This window comes from Zeus faber (genome assembly GCF_960531495.2).
Source record: "Zeus faber genome assembly, chromosome: 7".
Classification (NCBI taxonomy): Eukaryota; Metazoa; Chordata; class Actinopteri; order Zeiformes; family Zeidae; genus Zeus; species Zeus faber.
The window spans coordinates 20,864,180-20,885,529 of NC_137203.1; the positions used below are offsets into that span (position 1 = coordinate 20,864,180).

The 21,350-nt window shown below is 45.4% G+C and overlaps 1 protein-coding gene across 1 annotated transcript in view; it reads right to left on the bottom strand.

Moving 5' to 3' along the window:
- The window catches only part of adgrv1 (adhesion G protein-coupled receptor V1), a gene marked incomplete at its 5' end in the record, with an annotated part of 122,963 nt that overhangs the window by 97,939 nt on the left and 3,674 nt on the right, over positions 1 to 21,350 (bottom strand). Inside the window, 22 exons of the mRNA XM_080004252.1 lie at positions 267 to 447; positions 1,031 to 1,210; positions 2,542 to 2,915; positions 4,707 to 5,441; positions 5,584 to 5,807; positions 5,996 to 6,122; positions 7,216 to 7,476; positions 7,631 to 7,754; positions 7,856 to 8,019; positions 8,308 to 8,488; positions 9,177 to 9,365; positions 9,444 to 9,570; positions 10,355 to 10,387; positions 11,074 to 11,297; positions 11,425 to 11,601; positions 11,700 to 12,029; positions 15,035 to 15,305; positions 16,033 to 16,376; positions 17,069 to 17,299; positions 17,866 to 17,979; positions 18,673 to 18,777; positions 19,606 to 19,701. Of these exons, the coding sequence (XP_079860378.1) occupies positions 267 to 447; positions 1,031 to 1,210; positions 2,542 to 2,915; positions 4,707 to 5,441; positions 5,584 to 5,807; positions 5,996 to 6,122; positions 7,216 to 7,476; positions 7,631 to 7,754; positions 7,856 to 8,019; positions 8,308 to 8,488; positions 9,177 to 9,365; positions 9,444 to 9,570; positions 10,355 to 10,387; positions 11,074 to 11,297; positions 11,425 to 11,601; positions 11,700 to 12,029; positions 15,035 to 15,305; positions 16,033 to 16,376; positions 17,069 to 17,299; positions 17,866 to 17,979; positions 18,673 to 18,777; positions 19,606 to 19,701 (4,792 nt within the window). The remainder of the gene's footprint in view (positions 1 to 266; positions 448 to 1,030; positions 1,211 to 2,541; positions 2,916 to 4,706; positions 5,442 to 5,583; positions 5,808 to 5,995; positions 6,123 to 7,215; positions 7,477 to 7,630; positions 7,755 to 7,855; positions 8,020 to 8,307; positions 8,489 to 9,176; positions 9,366 to 9,443; positions 9,571 to 10,354; positions 10,388 to 11,073; positions 11,298 to 11,424; positions 11,602 to 11,699; positions 12,030 to 15,034; positions 15,306 to 16,032; positions 16,377 to 17,068; positions 17,300 to 17,865; positions 17,980 to 18,672; positions 18,778 to 19,605; positions 19,702 to 21,350) is intronic.

A 21,350-nucleotide genomic window follows, 5' to 3' on the forward strand; every position in this document is an offset into this window, starting at 1 on the left:
AAGAGTTTAGGGAAGGGGGGTTGGGGGTGGGGGCGTAGAAGGCGACTGAGAGAAAGTCATTTGGTGGTTGTGTGGGGACGTAGGATTAAAGCTACTTATTCAAAAATAATCTGATAAACATGGTTAAGCCACCACTAATAATAGCAACTTCATATTCAGATACACTGACCAGAAAGCCAATTAAAAGAAACTAAACACCACGACAGGCTTCTGCGTATATGAATAGGCTTTTGTAAATTTGTGCGTGTTTGTGTGCGTATGCGTACCGTAGGGATGGTCACTGGCTTTCACGGTGACGGTATTGACGGAGTTGTTGGGGTCTACGCTGGCGCCGCTGGTCGGTGTGGAGCCCTGCTTCCCGTCCCCAGACTCCACCGACACCAGCGTCACCTGGAAGGACTCGGCCAGCTCCGGCAGGCCATCGTCCAAAACGAAAAGGTTCAGCACCTGGCAAATAAATGGAAAAGAAAAGAAAAGAAAATGTTTATGTGATCTCCCAAATATAAACATGAACATCCTAGGATCGGTTCCCATCTATAGCATGCCAAAGTGGATCATTGGAAGCCCTACATGTGTAAAAGCGTCGCCTTGCATGGCTGCCTCTGGCACTGGCCCCTTTGTTCCTGAATTTCTGCCTTAGGATTAATAAAGTGTTATCTTATCTTATTTTATAGACACCTGTTGAAGCTTCACAACAGTTTATATCTGTCTCACCACTAGGTGGTGCTAGATGTAAAAACATTCTGAGGAGGGCAGCGTGAGTCTTTTGCCATTGTTTGAACACTGAATTAAAAGCTATTATTTAAAATTAAAATGGGTTTTACTAGAGCACCCATAATGAATTATAATACACTCAGTTGTTAAATGTAATTAATGACTGTGTCTAGTTAGACGATTCATTTGATCGATTGTCCATGATTAATTTCCAGTAAGATTGATTGAAAAAATTAAAATCACAACTTTCTTTTTTTATCTGTCAAATAATCATTCCACCCTCTCTGTACCCCACTCTCTCTCTTATCACTCAAACCTCAGAGCGCTGTCCAGGACTGAATAGCACGGCTCCGGTCGCATTTGAGAAGTCCTGGTGGGCCGCGACTCCGCTCCCAGAACTCTCCAGCTCCGTCACGGTGTAGTTGACGTAGACGTGGTCCAGAGCTCCCCTGGTACGCTCGATCACGCAGGAGATGGTGGAGCCTTCCTCGCTTATCTTACAAGAGGAAGAACACGAGTTGGAAATGTGATTGCGATAGTCAATTGGGACTCATTGGCGAGGACGGCTGGGGTTACCACAAGCTCCAACTGATATATTTAAACTGTTTATCAAGACAAAAGGCCTGAATCCAAAGGGAATGCCATGAAAATGTTTCAAATTATACTTCAAAAATAAATAAATACCCTTTTTTGAGATTCGGTTCTTGATGAGTTACTCAGTAAATGGAGTAGATTTGAGCGAGGGAGGACTTCCAGTGAACAATGAATTAAAGTTGATTATTTTCAGTTTGTGAATTAAAGATTCACTCCCTCGCCCAGTCCTTTGTCGGAGTGGCTCCCGACTCCCAGAGTCATTTAAATGGGCAGTTGGTCACAAAGCAGTCCATAATAATAACCACAGCTAAACATGTTTCTGACGTTTTTAGTGGTTAACAGGATAGTGGTAGAGCACTGTGGGATTATTTCATTGTAAGAAGCGTGCCATGGCAGAAAAAAAGATTGGGAAACATTGCCTTAATAGTCTTAATGGTCTGGTGTAATTCCTGCACAGTCATAGTGTGATTTACTCAGAGACCACCCGATAGCCCCACATGCCGTCATGTCTTTTTGTCCCCTCGGGATATTAGACTCCAGCTCTCGACTTCTGATGGAATGCTATCTGCAGCCCTACCATCTGCCGCCGCGTTGATGGAAAGCATGGAACCCTAGAGCTCCTGATCCCAATACCCGAAACCCTCGCACCCTGGCTACCATAGGAATGTCACCAGCAAGATCTGCTGCCTCGCCAGCTGTCGCTGCACCTGAGAGCGACCCGTATGAGGAGGCCACGTGTCCAATCTCACTAAAGAGCGAGAGCACGCTCTCCCCCTGCAGCCGGGCGTGAAGACCCATGAAATATGCAGAAGGAACACGGGAGTCACGAACCGATCGGTTTATGTTACACGTCATTGTAGGTAACGGGATAAATGCAATTTCTTTCCAGGAACAATTAAGTGTCTGCGGTTGAGACAGCGCTCGGACAAAGATTATTATACTCATGGATTGGGCTGTGGTGTTTTGGCATTTGTGTTTCGGTTCTATGTCCAATTCCTTATCTCTGTCAACATAAAGTAAAATGAAATAAAATGAAATAAGATATAATACAATTCATTTTAAATTAAATTAAATAAAAAAATGAATAGATAAGTGAACAAAATAACGAACAAACAAACAAACAAGCAAACCAACAAAAAAAGGTTTTTGCTTGCTCATGCTGTGATTTTTTTTGTACCGTCTCTCATTCAAATGAAGCAAAAAAAAAGCTCAGTCCACCATATGTCCACTTACATCAGGTATACAGGCGCCGGTGAACCCGAAGAACCCATTGGCGTTGTCGCTCTTCATGACCCGCAGGACAGCGGTGGGTCGAGGGAGGGGGAGCCGCGCCCCGCCATGCACCGCCACCAACTGCAGGTAGAACGCCTCCTCTCCCTCCTCCTCCTTGTCGTCCCGCACCTCCACCACAAAGGACTTGTTCCTCTCCTCCTGCCGGTACCGCAGGTACCCTGAAATGTTGCGCAGGTCCGTCTTGGCTGGCTGGGTGTGGAGCTCGTGGATGTGGCTGCGGTTCAGCTTGGCGGCGTACAGCCGAACATCCTGGAGGAGGCCGGTGTAGCGCTGGCCCCCGTTGGGGTCTGACCCGATGTACACTGGAGCAGGTCCTGGGTTAAAAAAAACACAGATCATAGTTTGGAACTATTCATTTGAAACCGTTTGTAACTTTAGGTTGACTTAAGGTCGACATTTTATCATAAATTTCTTATCTGATTTAAATTAATTATAAAATGTTAAAATGCTGGAATGTACTGTAACAACAAACATGTTATTTAATGAAAAATTGTAATGTGTAAACTAATTGAGGCGTAGCTTGCGGAGCCAGTTATGTCAGACAACTCAACGGCGCCACGCCCTTCCAGGCACTTATGGGTAGGCCTATCTAAGTAGCCAATCCCGCTTGTACTACCTGCATGGCTTCCTGCTTTGCTCCGTGCTTTGCTTGCTGCGTTCCTGCGCTCCCTCCACCTCCCCTGCCTCCACCTGTTTGGTGCTCTAATTCGAGGATTCCAGTTCATCACTTCAATATTTCTAGCCCATTAAGCATGACTATGTTTTCTGTACACCTCGCCGGGAGCAGTAGAGCAGTAGAGCAGTAGAGCCCCGACACCCAAACGCAAGCAATGACAAATGAATAAAGAACATTTAAAAATCAAAGAGTTGTCTGTCCGAAACTCTTTTGCTCGAGTGACTCCTGAGTCATTTCAAAGATACGAACAGATCGTATGTCGTACTACTACACATTCTAAATGTGGTTCCCTCTGTAAAAACTGTTATTTTTCCAAAAACAAAAAAGGTCATTTCAGATAAATGTGGTGCAATTCACATGAAGCATTCAAATGTGCGTCTCAGTGAGGGCTTGATGAGAGATGACAAGAGAACAAACACTGGTGTGTGATGTTCTAATCTGCAGCCTTCCTGTCATGGGACAGTCTCGGTGTGTTACCAGCAGACCACCATGCTGACTTCTAAATAATAGATGGATGAATAATGTCTCTATTTTTTTAACTGAACAAGAATCAACATACAAAGAGCCGTGGGATAAACTCTAAGATCGGGGTGCTGATGGGCTCCACGACACAAGAGAAGAGCGGCTTCCACCTCCCAGTTAAAACAAAAACAAATTAGGGATGTCCACCACAGTGAACTGGCACAAAGCCTCGACACAAAGCGATCCATCTGTGCGTTGATCTACTAGTAATGGACAATGGCGGCTGACCTGATAGATGGCTATATGTATGTCCAATGTGATTGAAGTTAGCCAGGGAGCCATCAGGACATTCCTATCGGGGTGGGGGGGGGGGGGGGGGACTTTGGGTTCAACTCAGCCCACCGCCATTGTCTCCACTTATTAGAGAGAATAGAAAGAAAGAAAAGGATTGCCAGCTGATTCCTTGGAGCATTAATATCCAGCAGGGCTGAGGCTAAGCGCTCGCTCAAGCATTGCAGCCCCAGCAGGCCAGAACAATGGGGGAGCAACCGGGAGGTTGTGTCTGTGTGTGTGTGTTTGTGTGAGGTTGCGTTAAGATGTTGGAAAGATGTAATCACTAAACGAGGCACACACACACACACACACACACACACACACACACACACACACACACACACACACACACACACACACACACACACACACACACAAAGCCTCACACTCAGGCAAACGAGGTACAACCTCGGATAGAGACCGCTTGGTATGAAGGAAGGAACAGTTAAACAAATAACCTTTCTGTCTTTGTTTTTGTTCTTTTAGGACGAGACAAGTTGCAGTTTGGAGAACTGACTAATTTGATTTTCTGTAAAATACGAAACCATTCTTCTGAACCATTCCCCAATCACATTCTGGCTCTTACAATCCCATACTGACTTGTGTGATCGCTGCTACTGATAAAATAACTCACCATCAGTGATGCCCTCTCCTTTGATGCTCCTCAGCCCTCCGGGCATGGGGCTCCCGTCCAAGAAGAACTGGATTATTCCATCATCCACCGTGATGATGACGTGCAACCATGCGTTGTCTTCCACAAACTTCTCCGCGGTGGCCCGCGCCACCTGGGTGTTGTTGGATCCCACGGCTGTGTAGAAAAGCATCACGGTGACGTGGGACTCGTTGGTATGGACCTTCACACCGTAGTGCAAGGTCCCGTTTCGGGTTCCCTTGGAGACGATGAAGCCGTCGGTCTCCGGCCTGGGCACCAGCCACGCAGAAAACGTAAAGTTTCCTGGGGCAGCGGGCCCGTCCTCTTCTGATATGGTCCCGTAAGCCCCGGGGAGGCCGGAGAAGAACCAGGCGTCTGTGCCTGCGTGGTGTCTCCTGGCGTGGGGCCTGAGCTCCACCTCCTGAGGGAAGGAGGCGGCGAGGAGCAGGTCGTCCATCGGAGGAAGGCCCGCTGGGAACCGGGCGGAGACGATCTCCCAGCCAACTCGCACGTCACCAAAAGTGCCCTGCTCTCTCAGGACGGTGAAGGAAGTGACATCAGACATGTCCTCCTCAGATAGCACGTCCTCAGCCACCTCCTGATTCAAATTGCTCTCGGCGATGGCAAAGACGCCAAAGGGGTCGTCGTTGTAAGGGATGAGGACGGAGGCATTCAGGGAGGTCTTGGCCAGTTGGCCGCCTTGTCCCGGGTGACCTCCTGCAATGTATAATTTCAAACGGTTAAAGGGTTTTATAAGAAAGATAATTCTGTGTTACTTCCTAAAACCTAACTTAATTTAACTTAACCGTCTATTTTCTAACATTATGAGCCGTTGACCTGTACAAAGGAAAATGCTTACCTGAAATATTGACCAGGCGGAGGACATAGAATTTGTTGAACTCTGGTAGTTTGTCAGAAATGGCCTCCAGGACGATGGGCTTGGTCTCCTCCCCCGTGGTGAAGGTGATGTACCCAGAGGTGTTGGCAAAGTCCTGGCTCTCCTCCAGAGGAGTAAGGGAGTCATTGGCGTACAGCTGCCAGAACACCGTCACGTTTCCAAAATGGCCCCTTGCACGCAGCACACTGGGGACAGGGACCATAGTTATTGTTAGGTGTCTGACTGCATACCATTTACACTGCTTGTTAGTAAGAACGCTTAAACATGGTTTCAATTAACAGCCAGGCTGGATCAACAAGGTCCATTAAGTAAGAATAATAATATAGGCAAAAGATTGATTATATAGAAAACAAGAATAAAAAGAAATCCATACTAAAAGTTGTTGGTTCTTCCTTCTTCCACAGATTTCTCTGTCGAATCCAGGGAGAAGATTCCATTTGCGTCATCATTGGCCTCGATCACCACAGTAGCTGTGTACGCTCCATACACAACAGCATCACCTGTATAAACACACACACACACACACGCACGCACGCACGCACGCACGCACGCACACACACAAAAAAACACAAACGCACGCACACGCACGCGCGCGCGCACACACACACACACACACACACACACACACACACACACACACACACACACACATCATGCTAAATACAATGTCATGGATGGGGTGACTGTTTTCATTAACATAGAAAACAATAACTATGGGAACCCCACTACAGAGGTGTGGAGTTCCATATTCATGAAAGAAATAGGGATCACTGAACAAGGGGTCTTGCAACAAAAGGGTCAAAACCGAACAAAAGCAAAGAGAGGACCTCAACCAACTACAGTCCATACTGAACAGTTTGCTAACTGATTAAATGATGAGCCCATGATAGCCAGGAAGAATTAGAAACTTGTAATCAGCATGATGAAACATGAGATGATGTAGTCCCAGAGGCAGTTTGACTGACTCCTCATAGGAGGCTTATTGACTCTTAACACCATCCCTCTATGGGGGACAATCCCTGAGCTCCGAGCAGCAGCTCACCCCTCACTCCAGTCCACTCCATGTCAATCAGCAAACACAGAGAGGCCAGTGGAGTGGCCTGGCTTTGTGTCTCCCACTGACTGGAGTCTGGTAATTAAGGCCTTGTTGAGGCGCGCCAGGCTTTCATTTCTGATCCTGACACACAATACTTGGATTAGGACAGCCTTCAATGTCACCGCAGTCAATAGGAAATTAGCAAACCGCTCGCCAATGTAAAGACCCCGACGGGCCAGAGGGGGAGAGAGGATAAACACGGAGGGTGTCAAGTCAAATGGTTGTAAGGTGTATTTGTAGCCTGGCTCACAAAAAAAAAGATGTAGAACCGAAATCCAAAAGACAAAATCACCTTTCAGCTGTAGGTTTAGTCGCCTCCTCACCAAAGCTAGGACATACTTTTGAATCAATATTTGACGAAACATACACCCTAAAATCATACGAGGCCTAATCACAAGGACTGGCCTCATGACCTCGCCTGCGATCCCCGGAGACCCCCCGTGGCAGTCGGGCACCCCGGGTTGGGAATCCTTGCTTTAAAGGACCTCATTGCCCACCTGTGGTGTTGTACAGAACGATGTAAAACGGTTCGTCGGTCTCAGGTATGTCGTCGTCTTCCACGGCCACAGAGATGTTCTTCGTCCATTCCCCTGCGTCGAAGACCAGCAGCGTGTCGTTGCTCAGCACGGCGAGGTCGCCTGGCGAAGCGTCACCGTGCTCCACGCGGTACATCACCGTGGCGACAAAGTCCGCTCGCCCGCTTCTCAGGACGGTAAAGTTGGCCACTCTGCCTTCCCGAACCCGGACGACCACGGGCTCTGAGCGGGAAAGGACAGAAGGGAGGGGAATAAGAGGGATATAGAAAAAAAAGAAATGGTTAGTGATAATGAATCATCGCCGAGATAATAATAAAGCATCAGCATAGACTCAGATTATTCACATGCATGTACTGTGAAAGAAAAGCATCTTCACCTGCAAAATAGATGGGGTCATCGTTCCTGTTGACCTCCAAACTGGCCCTGAGTACGTTTCCCAGTCTGGCCCCACCTGTTGTGTTCAGCAGCGTGATGGTGAAGTTCTCCATCTCCTCTGGGATCTAAGTTAAAGGACAACAAAAACTTGATTTAACACAAGGAACAGGTGAACTCAGATAAAAACTCACTTTTTTAAATTTTTTGACAGCACCGTTGGCGTTACCTCGTCGGGCACGGAGAAGAGCGTGAGGTTCTTCAGGTACTCATCTTCCTGAAAGACAACTATTCCCTGCGTGGGGTGGATGTCTCCAGACAGGCTAGGCTGCAGGGCCCAGGAAACCGATGCCTCCCCAAACTGACCCCTGTTTCTCATTATGGGGTACACCGCTGCATAGGAAATCCCAGAGATAAACATGTGAGGAATTATCATATATGGTGGGACTCAGATCTCAATGTACAGCATAGAGGCTATGAATGTAGGGAAACCAGGATAGGTGCCCTTAAAGCTCTTAAACTTTGTCCAATAACCCTTTGATGGGTGCTTTTATCCAAATTCACTCCAGATTACTCTCCAGACTATTACAGTATGTTCCCTATTTCCTCAAATTCTTCACCATTGAACATATAATCTAACATTAAAATATCTGTACAATCTGAAAGACCATGACAAAGTACCCCAGTGCGTCTCGTTCCCCTTGCTCTCGTCGATGGCCTCCACCAGTCCTGTTCGGCTGAACTCGATAACCCCGAAGGGGTCGTCGTTTTTCCGCACCGTGATGTTGACCTCCCTGTGGTTGCCAAGGCGACTGGGCGGGGTGCTGTGGCTGCTCAGCACCACAGAGAAGGTCTCGTCCAGCTGCGGAGACACACACCCACACGCACACACACACAAACATGCACACACGCACACAAACACACACACACACACACACACAGATTGGAGCATATGGGTTAAAGGTGTGGCTCTTTTGAAGGACTTCATCCTCATTCAACTTCTGGGTCACAGATGCTTCTGGTCGTCCCTGGCTCTCGGCTACAGCTAAAGGGTGATCGTGCCCCAAAGCTTTGGAACAGTTTATCCGTCTGCTTCCTCTGTTGACTCTTCTAAATCACATCTCGAAAACCCACATTTTAAATTGATTGAAATCTGCTGCATGATGATCCTTTTATTTATATGAATTTATTGCTATACAGCACTTTGGTCAACTCAACAGGTTGAGTGTTTAATAATCCTAAAATAACTTTCTGTGTCAAGGCATTACAGTATTCCTGACTTCAACAGAACATAGAAAAGGTTTGTTCATTAGGTTGAATTACGATTAGGTAGATAAGATAAGATAAGATAAGATAAGATAAGATAAGATAAGACATAACATAAGATAACACTTTATTAAACAGGGGGAAATTCATGAAAGGTGTTTTGCATTCCTGTTTTGAGCGCTATCCGACTCAATCATGTTGATTTTCCTACCACAATTCTCATTGCAATACATTTTCCCATCCAAAGAAAAAAGGGGACCAAACATCCTAAGACAGACGCTCACCTCGGGCACTCCATCGGGTCGTGCCACCAGGGCCACCACCACCTCCCTCTCCCCCGGTTTGAACTCCAGTATCCCCGTGGCGCCGTAGAACTCGCTGTTTCCCAGCGGCGGCATGACTGCGTAGCGCACCAGCTGCTTGAGGAGCTGGCCCTGCGCCCGCACCACACGCAGCTCCACGGCCTCCCCTTCCTTAAAATTTAAACATCTCAGCGTCACAATATCAGGGCAGTGGATTAATGGGTCTTTCATACGGTGCTCGGGACTCACGTTAATGACCCATGGACCTCTGGAGAACGGGGAGAACTCAAACACTCCCCCGGGGTCGTCGTTCTCGGCGATGACAATCTCTCTGCTGGTGAAGCCCACTTTCAAGATCTGGTTCTCCACATTACTCCTGGGATACACACACATATGAAGGGTTACATGGAGCGTGGACAGCCAAATCTGCAAAGATGTAGAGGGAATTTGGCCGCGAAATACAGACGATGCATTCTCATTACGTCGTTGGCGTTGGGCCACTTCCAACAGTAGGCGACACAGAATGAAAAGCCACTTTAACCTTAATCTTTACACTTCTTAATCAGTGCATTCCTTGTATTTTCACAACACTCATTCATCTCCGGCTCAATATGCCAAAGGCCTGCTGTTTGGACCAGACTTATTAACTGTGCCAATCAACATCGCTCCACTGTTCCTATCACCCCGCAGGAGTGTGTGTGTGTGTGTGTGTGTGTGTGTGTGTGTGTGTGTGTGTGTGTGTGTGTGTGTGTGGCGGCTGTGTTTGTGTGTGAGTGTGTGTGGTTGTGTGAAAACCCGGAGCCAAGCGAGCACCACATAACGGGTAAATTAGAGACAAAGACGAAGGAGAGTGAAGCACTACAAACAAACAGTCACAGCCAAGCGCTGCATGCATACAAACACTGACATCTTTACAAGGGCGGACAATAAGCACCGGTTCAATTCGAAAAGCGAAGGTTCCCTCATTTACTCCCAACAACCACGCTCCTTTTTAGTTCCCTATTTCACACCAAGACAGAATCCCCCCCCAAATCCCACCCCTCCACCACCACAGCATAGCAAAGGCCCCCAGAAATCCTGAAGTGGGCCCTTCTCCTGAAAAAACAAAGTCCTGATTCACAGCACACAAAGGGCCCGGGCTCATTCGGCTCTCCACTTACCCAAAGTACACTACAAAGCGGGCAGTCTCCACCCTGCAAGCGGAGGTTTGGGAGGGAGAAAGAGGTGCCGTTCTCATCAGGACTTAAAGAACTAGCATCCCCCCCCCCCACCCCACACTCCATCCCCTTACACACTCTAACAACTAAAAAAAATAAAAAATGGAAAAGTACGGGTGGGTGAAGACAGCACTAAACCCTTCCAACCACAAAGAGCTTTTCTCTCACCTTTGATTGAAACAATAACAATGTTCCAAAAATGGATTGTACTTGTTTTTACATAGAAAAATCTTTCTTTCGAATACAAATTCGGTTAATCCATCAACACAAATAGCATTTGAATAATCGCGATTAACATACAGAATCGTTTGACAGCCCTAATTATATTCTATCCAAGTGGCATGAAATCAACATAGAAGAGAATTAAATTCTAAATTGCAATTATTTATATGATGATTAATCACAAAAATAAAAAGTCATCATCGTCACATACTGTACCTAATACTACTAATAATAATAATAACACACCTTAGGAAGAAGAGCCATGAATATTGCAAAATAAAAAAATGGGTAAACAGTTAATTTGCCTCAACCCAACTGATGAAAACATTGTATTTAGTGCAGCATTTCTAACACTGGCTAAAAAATGGATGGAGAACCTACCGATTTTACAAAATGATAATGTATTATCAGCACTGATAACAGCGTTCACGGACTCCTACCTGTCCAGGGTCAGCAGCAGCGTCTCGTTGACCTCTGGGATGTCGTCGGCCATGACCGTGAGGTTGATGGAGGCGTTGCTCTGTCCTGAGAGGAAGACCACCGAGCCCCTGAGCGGCTCCAGGTCCTCCGGGGTGACATCCTCCCGGCTGGGACCCACGGGCTTCAGGCTCCAAAATACCTCGGCCTGGCCATCAGTCCCGTCTCGCAGCAGGGGGAGGGACACCTGGGGAGAAAAGATGAAATATCGATATATAAGGACCACTTGTCTTTAATCTCTATGACCTTGAAAATGGCCTTGCTTCATTTGAATTAAAAGGTCATTCATTTATGCGTAAAAGAAATGGCTAGACCGTGCTGGCGTTGGCGTCCTCCGGCTCAAACACCACCAGTGTGGTGTTGCTGGTGAAGCCGATCTCCCCGTTGGCGATGTCCGGGGTGACAGTCAGGGTCAGGTTGAGAGATCCTCCAAACCTGGGGCTGATGGAGGGGATGGGAGGTCTGATGTCCACCAGCTCCACTGAGTCCAACTGGGAGGGGGGGTGGAGAAAAAGAGCTTAATAATAATAATAATAATAATCATAATCATAATCATAATCATAATCATAATCACAACCATAATAATAACCTGTATGAGGAAGTGGGCTCTGTTCTGCAGAAAGGCATCATTCCTGATTGGCAGGTTGAGTCGGGCCACTTCCTGCCCGGAGGAGAACGGCAGCTTGACAGTTGTGCTCCCGTTGAGGACCCCACCCCGGGCCAGAGCGGGGTCCAGGGGCCCGGCGGGGATGTAGAGGACTGTGAGGGCCAGGGAGACCTGGCCCAGCCTGCCGCCCCCCCGCAGGAAGCTGAGGGACAGGAAGCGACCCTCAGGTTCGCTCTGGATATTCTGGGTCTCCTCCGGGTGAAACTGGAACGTCCCATAGACGTCGTCGCTGTCCTGGATGAAAAAGACCATCTGGGGGCGGAGGGATGGGTGGATGGAGGGGGGGGATTAATATATGTCAATATTCCCTTTTCAATGCTTCACCAAAGGTTTGGACCAGGGGTCGGGAACCTATGGCTCGCGAGCCAATGATGGCTCTTTCGATGACGGTATATGGCTCGCAGACAATTTTGAGCTACAATTTTTCATCACAATTAACAAGTAATAAATTATTATTCTGTGTCATTTTAAAGTAAAACAATTTTGAAAATAAAATTCAAAATACAACTGTGGCGGACAAAGGGGCGTCGTCAAGCACCGGCTGCGGCCCTGCCCCTCCCGGGTCTCTGCTCAGGCGCCACTTGTGAGAGTCTCTGCCCACAGGTAAGCGTTTAGGGAGGGAGATGGAGTCTTTCTGGCCGTGGTGCCTCGACATGGCGAGAGTTTTATTGTTTATTTCAATATGCGGCACACAGGCCACAATTATATATATATATCACTGAGGATTATTATAATAATTGTGGATAATAATGATCCTCTTGGGCGCAGGGGGAATGGTGTTCCACTGCTGGGCTGCTTACGAGCCTGTGCGCCGATCCCCTCTGTAAGACAAACATTAAGAAAACTCCCTGCCTTGAGTCGGACCAATCAGCTGAACACAAGTGGACAGAAATGGAAAAAACTTCAATATGTATGTGACAAATAATCTCTTCAACTTCAACTTGAACCTGAAGACCAGCTGATTCTTAAAACTTGGAACGAGCTTCCCGTCACAAACCACACAATGCAGCGTTTGAGTATTGCCGTATTGACCATGTTTGGCTCTACATACGCATGTGAGCAGTTTTTCTCGCATCTGAGAAACATTAAGAGCAACCTACGCTCACGTTTAACTGCTGGAAGCCAAAACGCCTGCATGAAGCTTGTAGCACCAGAAGTCACATTAATGGTAGAGAGTATTTAATTTATTATTGGTTAGCTACAGTATAACAACAATATTATTAAGAAGAATAAAGAGAAATTTATTATATATAGCGCTTTTTTAAGTACTCAGATATGTATTATATGTTAAAAATGTATGCCTTACATAAAAAATGCATGCATTAAGTTGCATAAAATTTTATATAAATATTATACGGCTCACAAGGAAATACATTTAGAAATATTTTGCTTTTATGGCTCTCCCAGATAGATAGATAGATAGATAGATAGATAGATAGATAGATAGATAGATAGATAGATGGTATACGTATGATGGTATACAAAACCAAACAAGTGTGTTTTCATTTTTGATGTCGGTTATTTTAATTAACGTCTCCTTATGGAACGAAACAAGTGCGTATGGAACGGTATGAAACAAAATGGGGACACTTCCTCCGTCACTCTCTCCCCAATCACCCCCTCTCCATGCGTTATGTGCAGAAAATAATCTTGTGGCGTCTACGACTTGTGCCCCGTTCCTCCGTGCCCCGTCCCCACACTGTTTTTAGTTGTTGTATTTAGAGGAACGTGGGCACGGCGATCGGGGTGCACGGATAACCATGTTCAATTCACACATATCCAATAATATTAAGGATTCCCCTTTTTTATAAATACCCATTGAAATGTTATCCCTGTGCATTTTGTAGGCTACTATCAGTTCTATCCTGTTATTGTAATAAACACTGACTGACCAAAAAAAAAGGACTGCTCTCAGTCGACAGACGGGCTTCTGACTGATGATTAAACTCATTGACTTTCAGGGGACCTACAGCGCTTCAGTAAACCAAAAAGTGTTATCGTTATCACTTCGCAAATAAAAACAAAACAATTAATAATAAACCTCTGCGACGCATCCAGCAATCATTGTGTTACATTGAGGCGAAAGCTAAATGAAAGCAGAGCGCATTGGGCGGCATGAGCTAATCTTAGTGAGGCGCCCTCTTTAATTAAGTCGGAAAACTCTGCCCCAGTAGCTTTTTATCGCCCTTTTTTGTTTGGGGGGTTTATTTATTGATCTGTTATTTGCGGGTTCAGGGCAGATTTACTGATCTCCGACCGCCCCCCCCCCACTGGAGAGCGAGATAAATAATTTGTATCTCTAATGACACAGAACATCTATTAACGTGTCCCTACCACAGAAAGTCATCTGTTAATCCTTAAAGGAGGTTTGATTTGATTTTTGTGCTGAGCTGACTCCTTCGACACATGGCGAGCAGACGCCTCCTGTTTGGGAGGTTTGGGAGCGTGGGGGGGGGGGGGGGGTGGCGTTGCAACGTGTCTGATCTGACGCCTTCAACCAAAACACGGAGTTTGATCTTCCCACTCGCTTTCACACGTCACCCAGAGCAGAACCTGGGACAAAAATGGAAGCCATAAAAAATGCCGTCCTGCCACCCCACCCACATATTTAAAACACACGCACATCTTGCACACGCACAGGCACACACACGCACGCGCACACGCACGCACGCACACACACAGGCACGCACGCACACACACACACACACACACACACACACACACACACACGAAGGACCAAGCCCATATGTCCGTACCCCCCAACCACCAACACACACTTGGAGACAGACACATTCTTTGTTTTGACTCGGCCCCATTAAGGCCATCCCAAAAAAGCAAAGTGAGGGACCACGGGGCCCATGTACCCACAATATGTGGAGTACGCACTATACCTTAAAGTAGGTTTAAAAAAAAAAAAGAAAGACCACATCCTCCAGATGCAGGACTTCCCCGAAGACCACCCTACAAACTCTGCCTTTTATATCCCCGCCGGCCCCCTCTGTATATCTCTCGCCACCTTCAGAATCATGGATACAAAGCCCAATGCAATGGGAAAAGTTTGCCTCTTTTTGGAGATTCAAAACTAATAATCATAAGTGACTCGGTACAAAAGAGTTGTTCAATTTATTCCGACCCTTTGTTTGTATGATTTTGGTCGGTATAACGAGACGTAAAGAGCCAACTCTCCAAAAAGAGCCAAACCCGAGAATTTTCCCATCTTCTTCCATTGACTGCCCTTCCCCTCTTGACTGACTCACCTCCATGGGCTCGTCCAGCTCCGCCCCTCCGGTCACCGTGCCCGGCAGCAGTTTGAGGATGAAGGCCTCAGCTTCCTCCGGCAGATCGTCCGTCGTTACATCCAGCGGCAGCGCGGCGTTGACCTGGCCGGCAGCGAAGCGCAGCGTTCCTGCCGCAGGGCCAAGGTCGTCCGACACTGGCGTGCGGTCGCTGGAGTTCCGAGCGATGGTCCAGTTCACCGACACCTCACCGTAGTTTCCCCCATTCCTCACCACGGAAATGCCCTCAAATCTGGAGGAAGGAACCGTACGAGGGGAGACAAATGGGCGGGTTTATAGATGATATATTGGTTTTAAACTCCTTGCTCAGCGTTTTTAAAGGATTTGCTTTTATGTATGTGTGTGTGCTTATGTATTGCACTGAAATATCAATCATTTCAGTGTGGTTGTAAATTAAAAAAAATGATTTCTGATGCATCACACCCAGTGATTGCAGCCATATTGGACATCTGCTGTGGTCATCCCAAATTCTTTTTATTATATTTTGCAATCATATTTAATAATATTTTGTATGAAATTAATATAATTTTGAAGAAACGATTAGCTTTTAAGAAGTGGTTAACTTCCATAATCATAGCATGTTTTCATGCAAACTTAAGGGGAATTTTGAGTTATGTAAGTTTCCATCAGTTTGTGTTGAGTTGAGGAAAACTGTCAATCAGAATTATTACTTTCCGATATCAATGCCAATAAATGAAATGTTTTTTTTTTTGTTTTTTTTTTTAATAAATAAATAAATAAATAAATAATATAATATAATATAATATAATATAATATAATATAATATAATATAATATAATATAATATAATAAGTAAGTAATAAATCTTAAAATATTTATTTAAAATATAAATAAGATAAAAATGAAATACAAATATTTGTTATTATTTAAAAAAAATGTAAATGTAAAATTTTAATTTAGTAAAAATTTAACTCCATGATGGGGACAGCCCCTAGATACCTCTGCGTCAGGTCCTCGTTGATGCTGATGGGATGGCTCTGGCCCTGGGCTCCGCTGCTGATGGACAGGACGCCGTGGGGCTTGTCGTTGGGCTCGATGGTGACCAGCACGGCGGCGGGGCGGACCAGCACGGCGTCCCCCCGCACCGTGTCCTCCAGCAGGACCAGTTGGAAGGACTCGGCGATCTCTGGGAGCTCGTCGTCGCTGATGTTGAACAGCAGAACGGCCTCGTAGACGAAGGGAGGGAAGGTTACCGTGACGACGCGCTGCAGGTCCAAGAAGTCCACGGCTGGCGTGGCGCTACCCGCGCCCCCACCACTCATCACCGCATAGTCCACTGACACCTGATCGGTGATCAATCACACATAGATTATTTTAGATTTTAGTTTTCTATGAAATACAGAGGATCGGAATTATGGAATAACACTCAATACAGAGATTTATTCCTATCTTCATTATTTTCAGAAATATTGATATTGTTTTTATTAAATTAATTAGGTCTAAATCAGATGTGTTGATTATAATTTTTCCTTCTTTCTGCAGTTTCCTATCCTGATTACTTATATTTTATATATTTGTTTTGCACAAATAAACAGTCAAAAACAATAGTAAAGATGCACTGATCCACCATAAGTAATACCTACTTTTAATTAAAGGGCAACTTGCAGGTTGGCATACCCGGTCAATTCATGTTTGGGGAAATTATGCCATTACGTAAATGTCATATTTATGTTTTTTTATTCTTAATACATTTGCAAAAAAATCTAAAAACATGTTTTTGCTTTTTCATTGTGGGTCATTGTGTGTATATTGATGAGGGGAAAAAAAAGCCTTATTATTTCAGAAAATAAGGCTGTAACATAACAAAATTTGAAGAGTGTAAATGGGTCTGAAAACCATCCGAATGCACTGTGGAAAGACAGACAGACAGACAGATAGACGGATAGACTGATGGATAGATAGATAGATAGATAGATAGAAAGATAGACAGACAGACAGACAGACAGACAGACAGGAAGTAGTAAAAGGGCACAACCTGGGTGTCGTCGGAGCCGATCAGGGGCCCGTCCTCCGCTAGCCGGCCCCGGGTCACGATGAGGGAGATGACCCCAGCCGTCTCGGCCACCGCCAGCGTGGGCTGGAAGAAGCGCAGCGGGCTGTCGTTGCGTCTGATCCTCAGCGGGACGCTGCTGCCGTTCGGCCTGAGGAGGGCGCCGCCTGCCACACCCGTCAGCCTGACCCAAAACACCTCGTCGTCCTCCGGGACCTGGAGGACGACGACGGGAATGGGGGGAAAAGCACCTGATTGTGACCGGCTAATAGGCGTCAAGTCGGTTATAACTGAATAATGGCCGCTGTCTGTAATAGTGACCGTTGCCACGGGCAACCACTTCGCCGCCTGGTTTGACGTCCCTCGTCTCGCGCCGCCCACATGCAAATGCTAACACTAGCTAGTGGCGCCATCTTATGACGCTACATAGAAACTACGATAGAAGACTTCAAGAGATGAAGCTGGTGTGTCCAATTTCACATAATAACAGTAAATAGGTCAGTCATGTTGTAGCTGATATGCCTAGTTATAAAATAATTCAAAATAAATTTCCTGTCTCAATCGGTTCACTTATTCAGTAAATAACAGTGTAACAAGCGGGATAATGTGCGGCTGGCCGGTCATTATATTGTGAAATATACTGTATGATATATTATTATATATCAAAATATTCCCTGACAGTGGGTTACTTTGCAATAATGACTGATTGGCTGCACATCGTCCATTGTAAATAGCACCAGGATATGGATTCTCTTCATATCTCCATAGCTTCCATTTCCTACCTGGTCGTCTTGGATCAGGATGTTCAGGACCACCACAGCTCTCCCGGGGCGTACGGTGATGTTCCCTCGGTCTGGACTGAGGTCCTCTGAGGCGGGGTTCGGACCCCCAGAGACCTGGAAGGGAAGGGGTCCCACAGAGGAGGTGGGATGAGGGCTGAGTGTGTCTCTCTACTGTACAAACTAATTGTGTCCAAAACTTCACTCATTATCCAGTTCTACACTATGTACAGCATGTACCAACCTGTTTCTTTTTACAATACTATATTTTACTTCAACAATAAAAATGCTAGTTTTGAATATCAAGCATCTCTATTTATTTATCCTATGCATTTATTTATTTATAAACATTATTATATATAATATTTATTAGATTATATATTTTGTTTATTTAATATATAGTACATTAAATAACATTACATTACATAAATCTATTGATAAATTTCCTATGTGTGTATAACATTGTGAGTATATGAAATATAATGTAATATTTAATTATTTAGAGGGGGGTTCATTTTTGTTATCTGGACAAATAACTTGGAATTGCCATAAAAATGCTTATCCTTTACTACAACAATACAAATATTGAATATTAGTATTAATTTCACATTATATCACATTATATAACATAACATTGCATTTATCTTAATTATTATTATTATTACATTTTTTTAAATAATTCTGACATTTACAGGGGATATCATCATAAAAATTAAAATATTCCAATACTAAAGATATATTTTTCTAATTTCCTGCTTGGATTTTGGTCATTTAAATCATGTCATTTAAGTTGTTTTTTTGACCCCTCACCTCATAGTGTACGGTCACGGTGCCGTACGTCCCCTTCTCTCTGATCAGGGTCAGAGGCACTTGCTGCTTCCTTCCCCTGGGCTCATCCACAGCGATTTCTTCAGTCTGAGAGACAAAGGGAAAAGAGAGAATAAGGAGAGGAAAGAGAAAGGAGTAATTAAAAAAAATAAAATAAGAACAACAGAGGGATAATTAAGACAATCACCATCAAGACACAGACACCAGGCTTTATTGCCAGAAGGGCTTTATTGATTCTCAGAGAGTTAAATCATTGTATACCCTTTGGTGGTGGTGAGGCCCCTGGTGTCCAATATAGCAAGGTTACCAGGGTAACCGCCAAAAATCCCATTTATATGTTCATCAAGTCAACTTACAGACAGGTGTTCTGCCCGTGGACCCCCCCATCCCCAAGCCCCCCACCCCACCCAACCCCACCGGTCTACCACGAGACCCTTACCAACCCAACACAGGACTCTCAAGGTATGGAAATATTTGGTAAAGATGATGGACACCGGGAACGCTGAATGCAATTTCATTTCCAATGGCAAAAAATTCCAAACCCACCAGCACTGTTAAGGCAGATAACAGTTTACACATTTAATCACACGCAGCAGCTTGACCAAAGCTGGATAACAAAGCAAAACAAATCTTAAAGCGTTTGTCTCACTGTGTTTACATAGACTGAAGAATTCCTCAAATAGGCATGCATGGAACAATCTTCTTCTTTTTTTTTGGTACAGTTTATAGTAACCACATCCTCACTCCGTGTCCATGCGTCTCCAACATCGATTTGAGTTTCCCGGAATGTAAACCTATTCCATTACTCAGGGGATCACTCAAGGCGCTGTTGGTATGAGCGCTAGACTTTGGTGTACAACAAACAAGAACTCAAAAGATATTGCGAAGCAGGCGCAGAAAGACCGAATTTCTTACCGAGTTGAAGGCAATGATTCCGAAGGCGTTGTCATTGGACAGGATGGTGATGGTGGCTTTGTTTGGTTCTCCGAGTCTCACACCATTGGACGAACTCTGGAGGGGCAAGAAGTGACTTGGTGAAACGCAGATGAACAAAGTTCATTAAAGCAAGGGCCTCAAACGACAGTCCCGGGGGCCACACTCGGCACGTGTGACAATGTAATGCGGCCCTCTACACGTTTATGATACACTGTTAAATCTGTCCCGCAAATTCATTGAAATACATTTTTAAAATCACATTGTTTAATTAATCTGTGCAATTCTACTCTAATCATGTTTCCAGAAGATAAAACAGATATAGAATAAAACAAAGATTTTTTTAAATTGACTTGTATGATCTATTTTGATTTCATTTTATTTTGATTTCATTTTAAATGTACGTATGTAGAAATTTCATCTTTTTATTGTCAATTTTTTAATTTTTTTATTATTAGGCAATTTACCAATGCTCGGTGTAAAAAAACAAAAAGTTAATTTGTTTTCTAGTTAGTTTTCCCTTGATGTCCACTGTGGCCCCCCTACGAGGTGACACACTGGCCAGCGGCCTCCGGGTAGTTTCGGTTTGGGACCCCTGCCTTAAAGTATTTTTTAATCGTAACTTTATTTTTCAATCATAGGGAGTAAACCCAAGTGATTGGTGTCAGAATACTTGAATTGATGAAATATTGAGAAAATAGCTTCAGCCAATGGCCGTGCAATGGGGCGATTGAGACCACGGTCGACTCGCCACGGACAGTCGACCGCGGTCGCAATTGCCCCATTGCACGGTTGACTCCCAGTGTGTGAAAAACAGGGCTCGAGGCGAAAAAGGAAATACCAGAATTTTCCTTTAACGGACACACACAAAGCCTTCAGCGCACACTTCATTCCCCCTCAAACTCCAGCCGAGGTCCTGGCGAGAAGGTATAAAGACAGGAAGTGCTGTTCTCGGCCAGGTTGGTTTGGGAGGCTGACCCTCAGCGGGCCTCCTCCTCCTCTCCAGGACCCGCACTGTGTTCTGTCATTCAGCACTAAGACCCGACGAAGAGAGAGACCGGCGGTCTAAAAACAACAGCCCGACATTAAGAAGCTTACGCAGTGTGCTTCTGACGACCCCAAAAAGATGAGAACCACATCCTATGACTGATGCAGGAACGATTTTCCCTTTTTCCCTTTCCTCCGGACAGACTAATGGCTTGTTATCTTGTGTTGTCGCTCTCTTGGCGGTTCGCTGGCCGAGCTCACCCGTGTTTTTGTCTGTATCTCCGGTTCTGCCTTTGTTGACGACCGCCGCGTCTCCCATGTTTTGACCGCGATTTTCCAAAGCCCCTTTTTGTAGTGCGCAAACACGTAGGAGACTTCGAACACGTGAGGCTTTTTGTGTGTTTGGGAGCAATGCAGCAAAGAGTGATAAGCCGTGACAGCCTTGGCGCAGCTCGATAACAAATTACACCATTCGCTCCGACATAGAATTGTAGAATTGTTCAGCCCCAAGGCGAAGAAAACCCAAACCCGCCACATTTGTTGATGTGTCTATCCGTGTGCGGGCGTTTAGGTGAAAGAGCAACGCAAGGGAGAAATTTAAAAAAAGGGGGGGGGGGGGGGGGGGGGAGAAAGCCTTAGCCCTTTTGCTCTCACCCCGCTATTCAAGCGGGGGCTTTTCCCAGCTGTAACAGAGCTTTCTTTCAGCCGCTGAGCTCTTGTAGCGGCCGACACACAGACAC